The sequence below is a fragment of the Trichosurus vulpecula genome (assembly GCF_011100635.1).
Source record: "Trichosurus vulpecula isolate mTriVul1 chromosome X unlocalized genomic scaffold, mTriVul1.pri SUPER_X_unloc_2, whole genome shotgun sequence".
Lineage (NCBI taxonomy): Eukaryota > Metazoa > Chordata > Mammalia > Diprotodontia > Phalangeridae > Trichosurus > Trichosurus vulpecula.
The window spans coordinates 1,769,955-1,783,824 of record NW_023494378.1 but is presented as its reverse complement, the minus strand read 5'-3'; the positions used below and the strand labels follow the sequence as shown (position 1 = coordinate 1,783,824).

General features: G+C 45.7%; 1 protein-coding gene across 2 annotated transcripts in view; it reads left to right on the top strand.

The window, feature by feature from the left end:
* The first annotated feature begins 1,422 nt into the window (after nucleotides 1-1,422).
* Nucleotides 1,423-13,870, top strand: part of F8 (coagulation factor VIII) — a 141,721-nt gene continuing 129,273 nt past the window's right edge. For both annotated transcript variants that reach the window (XM_036740535.1, XM_036740534.1), the window contains exon 1: nucleotides 1,423-1,782. In XM_036740535.1, coding sequence (XP_036596430.1) covers nucleotides 1,625-1,782 — 158 coding nt within the window. In that variant the 5' untranslated portion in view covers nucleotides 1,423-1,624. The remainder of the gene's footprint in view (nucleotides 1,783-13,870) is intronic.

Genomic DNA, 13,870 nt, shown 5'->3' with positions numbered 1-13,870 from the left:
CTGAGGTACAGTGGATGACCTTGGTGTCTTAGATATCTGACCAAACTCTAAGCACTCCACAGAGCCTGCTTCAGCCACCTTCATGGCCGTTGGAACAAATTGTTTTCATCAACCAATTGAGGTGTATGGAGTATTCAGGGAGGACTAGCCCCTCTAGTGTGAAGGCTTGCAGACCCATCTTCAGGGCTGCTCACCTACCTTTGTGTCCATCTGTCACCCACATTTCTCACCAGTGGCTCCAAGAAGCTGTAGCACAAGTAGCGGCCACACCCCAGTTAAAAAAATAAACAACCATCTCTGCAGATCAGGTTGAGGGTGAGTTAGGGGGATGTCTACCCCAACCATGAGAAGATGTCCCCCAGTGTAATGGGTGGCGGTGTGTTAGACACTGCTCTTCTCCCCAAAATATTACAGCTTTGTGAGTTTGTATCTTTAGAGGTGGAAAGGACCTCAGAGGTCATTTATTTCAACACTCTTATTTTATTAGAAGAGGAAACTGAGACCCAGAGAGGGAAAATCACTTGCCATTGGTTGTAGTGATATTAAGTGGCAGAGCTGGGATTTGAATCCAGATCTTCTGACTTGTAATCCAGCATTCTTTCCACTGTGCTTAGATATGATCTTTCCTGGTAACAATCTTTACCAGCTCACCTCCCCAAGTGAGCATTTAAAAAATGATGTTGCCTCAAATGACTTCAGGTCATACGGGCAGCTCTCTCTGTGGTTCTCACAGGATTATGGATCTAGCTATGTAGCCCTGGGCAAATCCCTTCAAACTCTGTCTGCCTCAGTGTCCTAGACTACAAAAATGAGGTAATAATAAACCTATCCTGAAATAGCTCGCTATTATTGTTAGCGTGTGAGCTGGCTGTATGTGTTCTACTGCATAGCCTGTTGGTTGAACCCTGTTTCATTGCAATCAGCTCTTCCCTTTTTTTACTTTTCAATGGCTCCCCTGCCCCAAGCGTACATCTGTGAGGTTGGCTTTTGAATGAATTAAACTGATCACATCACAACATCAGCCAGTTCAGGGACCAAATAAGTCCCTTGTCACAGTCTGCTGGTGTCTGGCTTGTTCGTTTGTCTGGGGGCCCTTTCCAAGCTTTGCTCCCTGGGAATCTTCAAGCTGCCATCCTGGCCCGCCCTGGGTATGCTCAGCAGAATGAGCTCCTCACTGCATCCTACAAGCGCAGAACTTGTTCTGGGAAGTTCTGCGGGAAGTGGAGAACAGGACACTTGGCAGAATCAGTGTGGACCAGGGCTCCTCTTTCCTGCCTTTTCCTATGAGCTCTTCCTTCCTCTCGTCTGGCTCAAGCTTGACTTGCTTGCGTAAGGCAGTCAAGCAGCTGAGGTATTCATGAAAACAAGAAGAGCCCTGCAGCTGGAAAAGGGTCCAATTTTACCTCCAGCTTCCCTTCCTACTCCAGCTCCTCCAGGGGCTGCTCTCCATGGCCACGAGTTGCTCCAGGCTCCTTGGTGCTGCTGCCTTTGCCCCTGGAGTGTCCTGGGAACCTTGCACGGCTTTTGACCAACCTCAGAACAGTTTTCTCCTTTGTGAATGAATCAGGAGAACTTTATGGGAGAATAAACATCCCTCTGGCTTGGAACTTGCATTCTTCCCAGAATGAAGGAGGGCATACAGCTCCTGCTCCTGGCCAGCTTTATCCTCTGCCTCCCAAAAGAGAGCATCTGTGCTACCCGGAGATACTACATTGGGGCTGTTGAGCTGGACTGGGACTATAGGAGAAGTGAGCTGCTCAACGCTCTCAGCTTGGATCAAGGGTAAAGTCTTGGTGTCTGCTCTTTTCTGTTTGGGTGCCTGAAAGGTTATGTCAGCCCAAGGCTGGCCAGGACTTTTTGGCTTTGAGTAATGGGTGTACTGGCACTCATGTCAGTCATGTTCCAAAGCCAAATGCCAACCTAGATTTCCACTGTTGGGTGGGCTATGTGTTTCTTTGAATGTCTAATGGCAAGGGGTGGGGAACCTGTGGCCTTGAGGCCACGTGTGGTCCTCTAGGTCCTCAAGTTCGGGCCTTTGACTAAATCCAAACTTCACAGAACAAATCTTCTTAATAAAAGGATTTGTTCTGTAAAACTTGGACTCAGTCAAAAGGCCACACTTGAGAACCTAGAGGGCCACATGTGACCTCGAGGCTGCAGGTTTCCCACCCCTGGCTAGCCTGTTAAGGTCAATGGAAATCTTTCTTTGCAGTTATAACTGAATGAAAAGTGGCTTTCATAGTTATTGGCATTTCTCTGAGGGTTTCCTTAGTGGCATCGTACCTACCATTTACTTTCTTTTTTTGGGGGGGTAGGGCAACTGGGGTTAAGTGAGTTGCCCAAGGTCACACAGCTAGTACATGTGTCAAGTGTCTGAGGCCGGATTTGAACTCAGATCCTCCTGACTCCAGGAAGGTGCTCTACTCACTGCACCACCCAGCTTCCCCGGTTTACTTTCTTTAGAAGGCAAACTTGGACTTGTCTAGTCTCCCTCCCCCTGCCTGGCCCTGCACTCCCGCAATCTTAAACCCTCATAGGTGAGAGAAATGATCATTCTACCCCAGCACTTGGTACATTGTGGACACTCCAATATTTGTCACATTCTATTGAACCAGCAGCAATCAAGTCATTAGTCATTAGTCAAAAGTTGTTTCAGCTCTATCATCCTACCTGAATCAGTTTCTCTTGCCATCTAGACCATTCCTTGGGGCATACACCCTTGGTTCTTGGATCTTGCATATTGTCTTCCTAGTTAGGAACTGGACTAAGCGAGCCACCAAGGCCCCTTCCAACTCTCATATTCTCTGGCCTGAAGTGTTCTTTCCTCTGGAACAGTAGAAAGCCAGAGGCCTTGGGTCCATTCCCGGGCTTGATCACTTTCTACCCATGTAACCCAGGGCAAGTCCCCTCTCCGGGCCTCAGTTTCCTTACGTGTAAAATGAGGGAGCTGGACTCAGGGATTTCAAAGGTCCTTATGGATCAATGTCTCAGACCCCCAGCTTTGTCCTTGTTTGCTGAGTGCTTGCTCTGGGTAAGGTGTGTGCTAGGGAGAGAAAGCTAGCATGTCTTCATAGGGCTTTCAGTCTGTTGGGGGTAGGGGGTGGGGTAAGTCATGTACATCAGTGCATGCAAACCAGGGCAGAATGTGATAGACACCACAAAAAAATGGAAACACAGGAACTTCCAAGAAAGTAGAGGTGTTGACCTGGGAAGTCTTCCTGGATGAGGAGAGGCATGTATGAAGACTTGTGAGCTTTGGGCTAGATTTCAACCAACAAAGATCCGGGGATCTTGACCTGTGGATCATAAACTTGTTTTTCTTTTTAATATTCTGAGAACTGTATTTCAATATAGTTTGTTTCCTTTGTAATCCTATGTATTTTATGCTATGGATTTAAAAACTTCATTCAGAGAAGGAGGTCTATAGGTTTCACTGGACTGCCAAAGGGAGGGTCTATGACACAAACAAGAACTCTTGCCTTAGAGGGAGGAATGAGGGAATTTTAAGGATTTAGGGTGAGGAGGGTGAACAGGTTGAGCAAGACTCTGGAGGCAGGAACCTGAGATAAGGAGTTGAGCAACTGGGCAGAAGTCTAAGAGAAAGCAGAAGTAGTCTGAGGTCAGATTCATTCAAAAACAAAGCCAGAGCCTCAGTAAGTCATTGGCTTGCTGGCTCTCCTGAGCCCCACTCAGGAAGCCTGCCGTGCTCTGGGGATCTAAAGCACACTGCTTCCCCAAAATGGCCCGATCACTCCGAAGAGCATCTCTTGGAATGTTCTTGCCTTTCTCCCCCAGGTCCCTCTTGGCTTATCTTTCACCCCTCTGCTTTGCCCAGTCATATTCCTTATTTTCTCTAAGTGACAGGCCTCACTTTCTCTTAGGCTCAGGCCTCAAAAAAAAAACTTCCCAGATTTATTTATGATAGTTCTGAGCAATGAACTTTAAAAGGGATACTGACAAATGGGAACATGTCAAGAATAGGGGGACTGGGATGGCAAGGGAACTGAAGACATGTCATATGAGAGTGATTTAAGGAACTAAGGCCTAGAAAAGAGAAGACTTGGAGATTTGGTAGCTCTTTCAAATATCTGCAGACAGGAATCATGTGTGAGAGGGAATACTTGTGACTGTAGGGGTTCAAAGTCAGAACTCGGATCAAAAGACAGAAGTTGTAGGAACTATTTCTTTTTTGTCTCTGAATTCCCTGTGCCCAGCACAGTGTTTGGCATGTCACATCTTAATAAATGTTTGTTGATTGACTCATTGAAGCTATAAGAAAAAGCACTGGGTTCAAGGAAGGAAACTAAGAAAGTTGAGGCAAACTGGGGGTGTACAAGCAAAGGCCAGGCCACCACTTGCCAGGGACGTTATAGAAACGATTATTTTTTAAATGAGTTTTTATTTATGGCTGTTGTTTTTACATCGCTTTAATTTTTTAGGTTATGAAAACACATTATCATTTTTATTAGTTATAAATAAAATTAGTTATTAGTTAACTCTTTGCATATATATTAGTGATTGTATCTTTGTTTTAGACTTGAAACTTTTTATTTTGGCAGGGGGAAAGGCAGGGCAATTGGGGTTAAGTGACTTGCCCAAGGTCATACAGCTAGTAAGTGTGTCAAGTGTCTGAGGCCGTATTTGAACTCAGGTCCTCCTGACTCCAGGGCCGGTGCTTTTACTCACTGCATCACCTAGCTGCCCCCACTTGAAACTATTTTTAACAGAGATGCTTATGGCCACAACAATATTAGTATTAAAACTCAAAGGTTTTCATTATCATCACTTTTATTTCTGTCCATATCTCAACCCAGAGAATCATCCCTTATAACAAAGAACAGAAAAGGAGAAAAAAAGGCTGTTTGGCCAAAGTAACCAGGACGTCAGTCAGGCTCAACAGGACATGCCATTCCACTAACAAAATCTCCTAGGAAGGGAGGGAGGCCCATTCACATCTCTCTTCTTTAGGGTCATTTGGTGGTCAGAACAACACAGTATTTATGTCTCATTGCTTTGTTCTTTCCATCAACATTGTTCAAGGTGTTGCAGACATTGTTTTCCTAGGTTTGCCTGCTTCACTTTGCATCAGCTTGTAGAAATCTTCCTGTGCTGCCGTGTTTTTCATTACACTGCTTCCGTCACATTCATAAACCATAATTTATTCAGGTAGTCTTCAATCAATTCATTGGCTTTGTTTCCAGTTCTTTGCTATTACAAAAAAATGCCTCAAATATTCTGGTTTTTATGGATCCTTTCTGGTTTTGGCCTCCTTGGGGTATAGGCAGCATAGTAGTGGGTTCTGAGTCAATTTTAGCCATTTTAAACTTTCTTTTTGTAGTTCCAAATTGCTTTCCAGAATGGTTGGACCAATTCCCAACTCCACCAACAATGCTTCAATATGCCTGGTTTTCCATAGCCCTAAAGAGGGTTTTCTTGCATCAGATTAATACTTCGCTCCATCCTTTTTCTGGGTCCTAACTGATGCAATCATTGGAGCCTGTGGCTGCCAGGCATCCAACTTATGATCAGGCTCTGATGTTCACTGTTCAGTAGGAGTAAGTATTCCTGCCTTTTTTTGGCAGGGGGTGGGGGAGGATGACTATTCTCTTGTTGCCCTTCCTTGTTCTGTTCTGGAGTCATACTGAACCTTAAGTAAGATTATTTTCCCTTGCCCTTTGATGAATCACAACCTCCTGATTCCACAAAAACCTTGGAGAACAGTTATCTTGGCCCCCTTTCAACTCTTCATAGGATTCACTTTGGGGATCCTGAGCTCTAGGGATAAGGGAGACAAATGACAAAATGTTCCTGGCGCTTTTCTTTTCCGGGTCTTTGTTGTTTGGGGACTTCTCTTCTGATTCCACATGAAAGGGTTCTGCCAGAAGTATGTGGGTCCAGTGTCCTTGCTTTGAACTCATATCTGATTGGAAACCAATTTGAATCCCTATTGCATTATCTGATTCTGTCTTGCTAACAATGCTTCAGGCTGTGTCCAGAGCCAGCCCTTCCTGTTGATCAGTATCAAAAATGATTTGGTTCATTAAAATGAATGATCATGAAACAAATCCCAACATCACCCTGTAGGCTGACATTGAAGGCATGTATGTATTTAACACAATATCAGATATCCAAGTGAAAACGGAACCATGTAGTCTATTACTCACATAGTTCCAAATATCTTAGTGCTTTATGTTATTCAACTGTTTGATGTTCAATTGCATTTTTAATACACAGCTTTTCAAGTAAAAAAATCCAGGATTTGAGATCCTGCTGGAAATGAGGCTCAATCGAAGGATCTGGGGATGTTTAGTTTGGAAAAGAAGGGGGTGGGGGTGGGAGGGTAGGGATGGTATACATACAGGAGAGTGGGCCAGGGATCTTAAGGGTTACCAGTGGAGGAGGCCTTGCTTAGCTTTGTGCCGCTTGGCTTCCTTGGGAACAGTCAGAGGAGATGCGCCAGAATGACGGCTTCCAATTTCAAGTCAAGAAAGACTTCTTAGCATGGAGAGTTCTCCGAAGGTGCCTTAAAAGTAACAATAGTAGTGTGCAAAGTACTTGACAAACAGAATCTCATCAGATGCTTTAACCGTGAAAAGGTGGTACTATTATTAGCCTTGTTTTACAAATGGAGAAACTAAGGCTCGTGAAATTTATGTTAGCAGCATGTACAGTGAGTGGATGCTTACCCATGATGCTTCCTGTCTATGTAACCTTGGGCAAGTTTCCTCATCTGGAGAGTGAGAGGGCTGGATCTGCCATCCCTTCCAGCTCTAGTACTAGGATGCCTTCTCCAGGGTTACCCAGCCAGCTGGTGTCTGGACCTGAGTCTTCTGGACTTCAAATCCACCATTCTCCCCACTCTGCCTTAGGATTTCTCTAAGTACTGATTAGAAGTAGTGAGTCCCTCCTTATCACAACTTGTCAGGGATAGTGTTCTCGTGTGGATCCTAAAAGCAGACCTCAGAGATTTTAACTTTCAACTCTGAGATTCTGTGATTTCATTTGGTATTGTGTTCTAAACCTAGGTAGGGTGAATCTACTCAAATCTGGTAGCTATCAAAGCTTAAAACTGCACTAAGACTTTTGGGACATGCTGTATAATATAGATGTGCACATGCATAGATGCAAATGTGGTAGTCGTGATACATTTCACTCTCACTTGTTCACTTTACTCCTTAGAGACAGAAAGTGCCATGTGGTAGTCATTAGGCATGTGATAGCTATGGAGTTGAACTAGGGCTAACAGGTGGCAGGCAGAGGGTGGCCGATTTAGGCTCAGAGCAAGCATTTGCTCACGGTAAGAAATGTCTAACGATGGAATTAGCTCCCCGATAAGGTAGTGAGTACCCTGTATTGGAGGTGTTAAAAGCAGATGCTGAATTGCCTTCAGTGTTGAGAGGAAGTACATGTGAAAGCTGAAATAATTTCCCTTTTTCCTCTTGGAAACAGTTCCCATTCCTCCTAACCCCGATTCTACAAACCAGGCCCTGTTTTCCTGTCTCAATGCACCATGATGGCTGGGACTGTGGCCCCAAGCTGGAACGAGATGCTCTAATGAGAATAATGATGCCAAGGTGGTCTTGTTTACTGGCTGAACTTGGCCTGAAATTCCCTTGAGCTCATCTTGGCCTTCTCGGAAAGAGGTGGGTGGGTCAGACCTGGAGTGTGGGAGGCTTTTCATGGAAATGGAAAGTACTTTTGGGCCCTGGTGCCTCAGGCAAATTTGCAAAGCTGCTCAGTTCCAATTGGTTCTTGACTAGTGGCGTAGCTTTATTAAGGAAATTGGCCCAGTCATCCCTTGAGGTGGTTAAGGTACCTGTGGAGTGAATGCTACTTTCCTGAATTCCATAATCTCTAAAGATCCCTTGCACCCACGGCATTCAAGTAGCTCAGCGCCCACAAACTCACTGTGCTGTACACAATCCAGGATGACAGCATCTCTCCGTTATCATCCCTGTCCCCGTACTCACCCTACCACATTCCTAACCTTTGGGAGGGAGAAGCTTGGTCTTCTTTTTCAATGATGGGGTCTTTCTGCTGCAAATCTTGGAGCTTCTGACTGTTAGCTCCCAGATTCTTCCCTTCTCACCACCTTCTCAGGTCTGTAACACTCATCCCGCCCTTCTCACCATCTTCTCAGGTCTGTGACAATCACCTCCCACCCCCTTCACCTTCCAACCTCACGTTGGATGCCTATGCTTTGGGATCAGAGGACCAGGGTTCACATCTTGCCTCTGATGCTTGTTACCTCTGTGACCTTGGGCAAACCACCTTCCCTCCATGTGGCCTAGGTTCCCCCTCTGTAAAATTAGGTAGAGAGTTACAGGTTGACGCCTCTGAGGTCCCAGGAATTGGAACAACAACCAAACCCCAAGAGCCTGCCAGCTCAAGAACTGGCCCCGACTGTTTCTTTGGGGTGGGAGCTGTGCCATCCCATTGACTGCTCCTCTCCACTCCCCACTCATTGGCCCTGCTGCCGCATCTGGGGGTTACCCACAGTAAACCTAGCCCTGTGGTACCCCTAGGTGACCTTTGTAAGAGTTCTGGCCATGTTAACTTGAATTCTTCATCTTTTAATGAGCTGGGGCCTGGGTGCGACCAACCTGGTCCTCACAGAGGTGGATCCGTTAGAGGGCTAGCCTTTGGATTGATTTAGAGAGAGAAGGGACTTGGGATATTTTCTAGCCTAAGTCAAAGCCCTCATTTTCAGATGAAGAGGCTGCAATAGGGAGAAGAGTGAGTTAACCCAAAGTCACCGGAAGGCTCCCAGCATCCTTCCTGAGATGCTCTTTGCAGATACATGCCCGGCTGCATTGGGGGTGCCCCCGTCTTTGGGGGTTACACCAAGGGAGCAAGTGCCAGGGTGGGGACTGGATGGGGAGCCCTCATTGAAGGGAGTTAATTGCCAATTTATGGAACATTGAACTCTCACTCCAACAATTCAACAGCGATTCTTGTCATGTGTGTGTGTGTGGTGTGTGAGTGTATATGTCTGTGTGTGTGTTTGAGTGTGTGTGGTGTGTGTATGTATATGTGTGAATGTGCATAGTATATGTGTGCGTGGTGTGCATGCATATGTGTTGTGTTTGAGTTTGCGAGGTGTGCAGTATACGTGTGTATATGTGTGTTTTATGTATATGTATGTGGGTATGGTGTGTCTATGTCGTGTTTGATGTTTTCACATGTGTGTATTGGTATGTGAGTGTGTGTATGTGTGAGTGACGTGTGTATGCATGTATTTTGATGTATGAGTATGTGGTGTGTATGTGTGTGACTGGATGGGGTGTGTATATATTTGAGGTGTGTGGTATGTGAGTGTTTGTATGTGTATATGTGTATGTATGTGTCTGTGATTGGATATCAGCATGTGATATATGTATGTGGGTATGTTTTGTGTGTATTATGTATGTGTGTGGATGTGTTTTATGTGGTATGAATGTGTGGTGGGTATGCATCTCTGTATGTGATGTGTTTCATGCATGTATGTACACTTGTGTGTTTCTTGTGTGTTTATGTGTTGTGTTTGTGTGTTTCTTGTGTGCGTGGTGTAAATGTGTGCATGTGTGAGTGTATGTATATGTGTATATGTAGAAGCATGTGGTGTTTGTATGTGTATGAGTGTGTCTCGTGCGTCAGTGTGTATATGTGTTTGTGTTGTCTGTATGTAGTATGTGTGATATATGTATGTGTGTGATATTTGTATGTGTTTGTATACATGTGTGGGTATGTCTTGTGTATATGGATTGTGTGATTATGTGTGTATAGTGTTTATTGTGGGTGGTATGTATATGTGTCTATGTGTTTGAGTGTGAGTGTGTGGTGTATTTGTGTGTGTGTGGTATGTGAATGTATGGTGGGTATGCAGGTACGCATGTGGTGTGTTTGTGCAAGCGCGAGAGTGTGTGTGTGTGTGTGTGGTTTGTGAATTGTGTGTGTGAGTGTGTGGCTGGTATGCATGTATACACAGTGTGTGTGTGTGTGTGTGTGTGTGTGGTTTGTGAATTGTGTGTGTGAGTGTGTGGCTGGTATGCATGTATACACAGTGTGTGTGTGTGTGTGTGTGTGAATATTCCCAGAGATGGACTAGCCAGGCCTCCTCAGAACAGTGTCACCGAATTTTGTCATTGCTAAGGGCTGATTCCTAAAGACACTCTAAGCCCAAAGAATTCTGGGATCCATGCAGTGTGTGTGTGTGGGGGGGAGGGGTGGTGGAAGTTCTTCCCTGGCCAAAGGTAAGGGGTTGGGCAGCTGAGGGAGATGCTACGAAAGCCAGGCGGCTGGGTCAGGAGGAGGCAATGACCAGGTTTCCTTCTCTTCCCCATTTTGGCTCAAACCAATTTTCATTTCAAATGTGAGAGGAATCGGGGAACATTGAACTCGCCCAGAGTCATTCTCTCCAATCAAGGACCTTCCTTTGCCCTCACATGGGGGAGCACGTACCCCACCCAGCTTTTGATTGCTGGCTGTGCTCTGCCACCCATTCTTTTTAGGAGGGGCTCTCCAGACCAGGAGGGAGACAATCGAGGCACACATAGGCATTGGCACCTGGGGATCTCCAGGCATGTCCTCTCTCCCCAACCCAGAGTGTGTGTATTCATGGAAAGCTCGCCTGAAGTTCATTTGGGAGCAGGGAGGAGGAAAAAATGTTTTACTGTGACTTCTCATACTCTACTTATTAAATGCTAATTGTGTTCTGTGGCTGATGAGAGAATAATGGCGGCATATGGGGGAAAGAACACTAGGGTTGAGGTCAGAGGACTTGGGTTCAAATCTTACCTTGGTCATTTATTACCCAGATGACTTTGGGCCTCAGTTTCCACATCTGCAAAATGAGGGACTGGATTCAAGGTCCCTCCCAGGTCGTGATCTGTGATGTGTCCATGTTGGCTTGTGGGCTTCTGAGTGGATGTAGACCCTCTCAGAGTACCCTGCATGTGGGCTGACTCTACTATCTGCATATAGAAGGTGTCTTGGGTGCTCATAAAGGCGAGGAAATGAAGACCCAGAAGGCCTTGGTGTCTTGGTTTTAGTGATTCTTGTCTCTTAGCCAGCAAAGCTGAGTCGAGATTCCAGCCCAGGTCTCTCCTGACTCCAAACCTCTCAATACTTCCCCATATCACTTCTCAAGGGTCAAAGTGGCTTCAGCTCTGGCTCTTTCAGGCAGAGCCATCCTTGTTGGACCCTGACCATTTGTCATACTAGTGGGTAGATGAGGAAGCTAAGCTAAACCAAAGGAAGACCCATAGGATTCTAGGGGAGGGAGACCAATACACTCATTTTATAGATAAAGAAACTGAGTCTGGGAGAGATTGCCCAGGGTCACAGGTAGTAAGTAAGTGGCAGAGCCAGGATTTGCCCTCCGGTCCCATGACTCCCAGTCCAATGGAATCCTGCTCCGAATACTACCTAGATGACCTTCCAGCTCTAAATCTATGAACCTATGAAAGGGACAAAAAGAAATAGAGGCAAGGATTTTAGTCAAGGATAAAAATGCTCTGGCCATAGAGGCTGCAGTCCTGAGAAGGATGCTTTCCATGGTGGGTCATTGTTTTTTAAAACAAAGCCTTGGAATTAGGGTTAATAAGAGCTATAAGCAACAATTATTAACTCTTTGTTTCAGCAAATTTTGGTGCTGCTGGAGGGCCCCCTACTCTATATTATTACCAGTGAGACTCACTTGGGACAAATAATGGCCTTCTTTGGCTCAGAGGGCAATGTCTAGATGAAGTGTAGCCTTGTCCTGGAGACTTGTGCAGGTGACTCGACCACTGTGCCCTTTGGGTTCCTTAAGTCTGGGTTGATGGATGGGACTTGCCAGGGGCCTGAGAGTGCTTTCCATAACTGTGGACACGTGAGCTCATCTATGGATTCACAATGTGACTTTCCAGCATTGGGAAATGAGGTGGCCCTACTTCTTCTCTGAGAACATGGGTCAGGCAACTTGTGGACTATGGAAGTCAAAGAGACCTTCAGGAGGTAGAGAAGAAATAGATGCTTGAAAAATTTCTACAACTTAAGCCTAATTCCATTCTATGTCAGAAACTTCCAAGATCCTGTGGGAAAAAAATTTCAAAATGTTGTAGTGATAAGAGGATATATTGTTCTCTCATTCAGGAATGCCAGCCTGTGCCAAGGACTAATACAGGCTAAACTGAGTTTCCTTCCATATCTTCAAGTCTGTGATAAGGTCCTCCCCTGTATCTCTCCCTCCCTTGGACTTTTCCTTCAATCTTTCTTTTGGTTCCTTTCTCCCTCCCTCCACCGATCCTCCTCCACCTTCTCTCTCCCTCTTTTTCTTTGCTTTTCTCCCTTCCCACCCTATTCCATTTCTGTCCCTTTTTCCTGCTCTTTTTTTCTTTCCCTCCTATCAGAACCAAGATTAGAAGTGGGCAAGGTTGGCACCTGCCAAAGGCAGAATGAACAAGAGAAAACATTTAGAGGCACCTTCAACAGAACTTGTTAATAGAATGCATTCATTCTGAATGCCAGAAATCCTGCTCTCCATGACAAGGCCATAGTTGGGGGACTGGGTCCTGTGGTTATATAATGGATATGGTGGGGGGTCCCAGGCTCTGAGCCTCTGCTTGGCCCAATTCCCAAAGTTAGATTCTTTGTCCTGGGCTCTCCCAATCTCTCTGTGTTTTTCTCTTAGCTGACTACAATCAGGGACCAATGTATATAACCCTGCCTGGACTGCCTGCCTGACAGCTCCCACAGAATGGTTGTCCTTCTTTATTGGTCAAAGGCCAGAGTGTCTGGAGAGTCCTGGTTCCTGAGATCTGGGGTTTCAACAAGCTTCCTAACATTCTTCCGGTTCAGACTTCATCTAGAGTATGGTGTCCAGTTGGAAGCATCCCATTTTAGGAAGGGACAAATTAGGGAATATATAGAAGACAGTCAGGATGGTGAGGGGACCAGAGACCATGCCATTCAAAGGTCAATTTGAAGGGACTAAGAAATGATCAGGCTGGAGATGAGAAGTCCCAGGGGGAACCGGTCAGGCAGGGCAATCCTGTTTGTGGAGAAGGGATCCCACTTGTTCACCTTAGCCCTAGAGGGCAGAACCAGGAGGGGAAGGTGGAAGAAATGGCCAAGAGGCAGATTTGGGCTGCCATCAGGAAGGACTTGCTAGTAATGCATTCTATCCCAGAGTAGAAGGCTCTGCCTCTATGTAAAGGAAGGTACAGGACCTGCCGGTAGGCAGATGAAGAGCTACAGGCTTGTGATAACACCCTTTCCTACTCAAGTCCACTGTCCAAGGAAAATTCTCTCCCTCTAACCGAAGTACACAGTGTCTCGGAGTAGGAGCAAGGAGAAAGGGCCTAGAATTTCTTTCCTGATAACATAGTTTCACAAAGAAAAAAATACATTAATCTATCCTTGTCTCCAAAGTAAACACTGTTATCAGCAGGTCTTTCCACTTACTGGAAACACTGTTCAGGAAGATACAAGATACCGGATTTTGGCTCCAAGGCTCAGAAAAAAGAAACTGCTTTGTTACTGCTCAGCCTACAGTATTGTTTCAGGGAAATCAGTGGAAGTAAAGGCCCAGGGTGGAGGGGGGCTGGGGCTCCTTGGGAGTCCCCTCTCTTCCTCAATCTGCTGTTTGCACATTGGCTGGCCTCTTCCTCAGGCCCCAACACAAGCCATTTGGTGTTCTACTTACCTAGCAGGTCTCCCACCCCAGGAGGCTAGGCCCCAGCTTCTTTCCCTGCGTTTTGACCTCAAGCCCCTTGGCAGTGTTTGACCAAGCCTTGGGGAGCCTTCTCAGAATAACATGTTTAGAAACGATCAAGGATCATTTCTATATTAGTTATTGTTAGAGTTATAGTTCAATGTTAGTTATTGGTTAGTGAAGGCAAAGATGCCA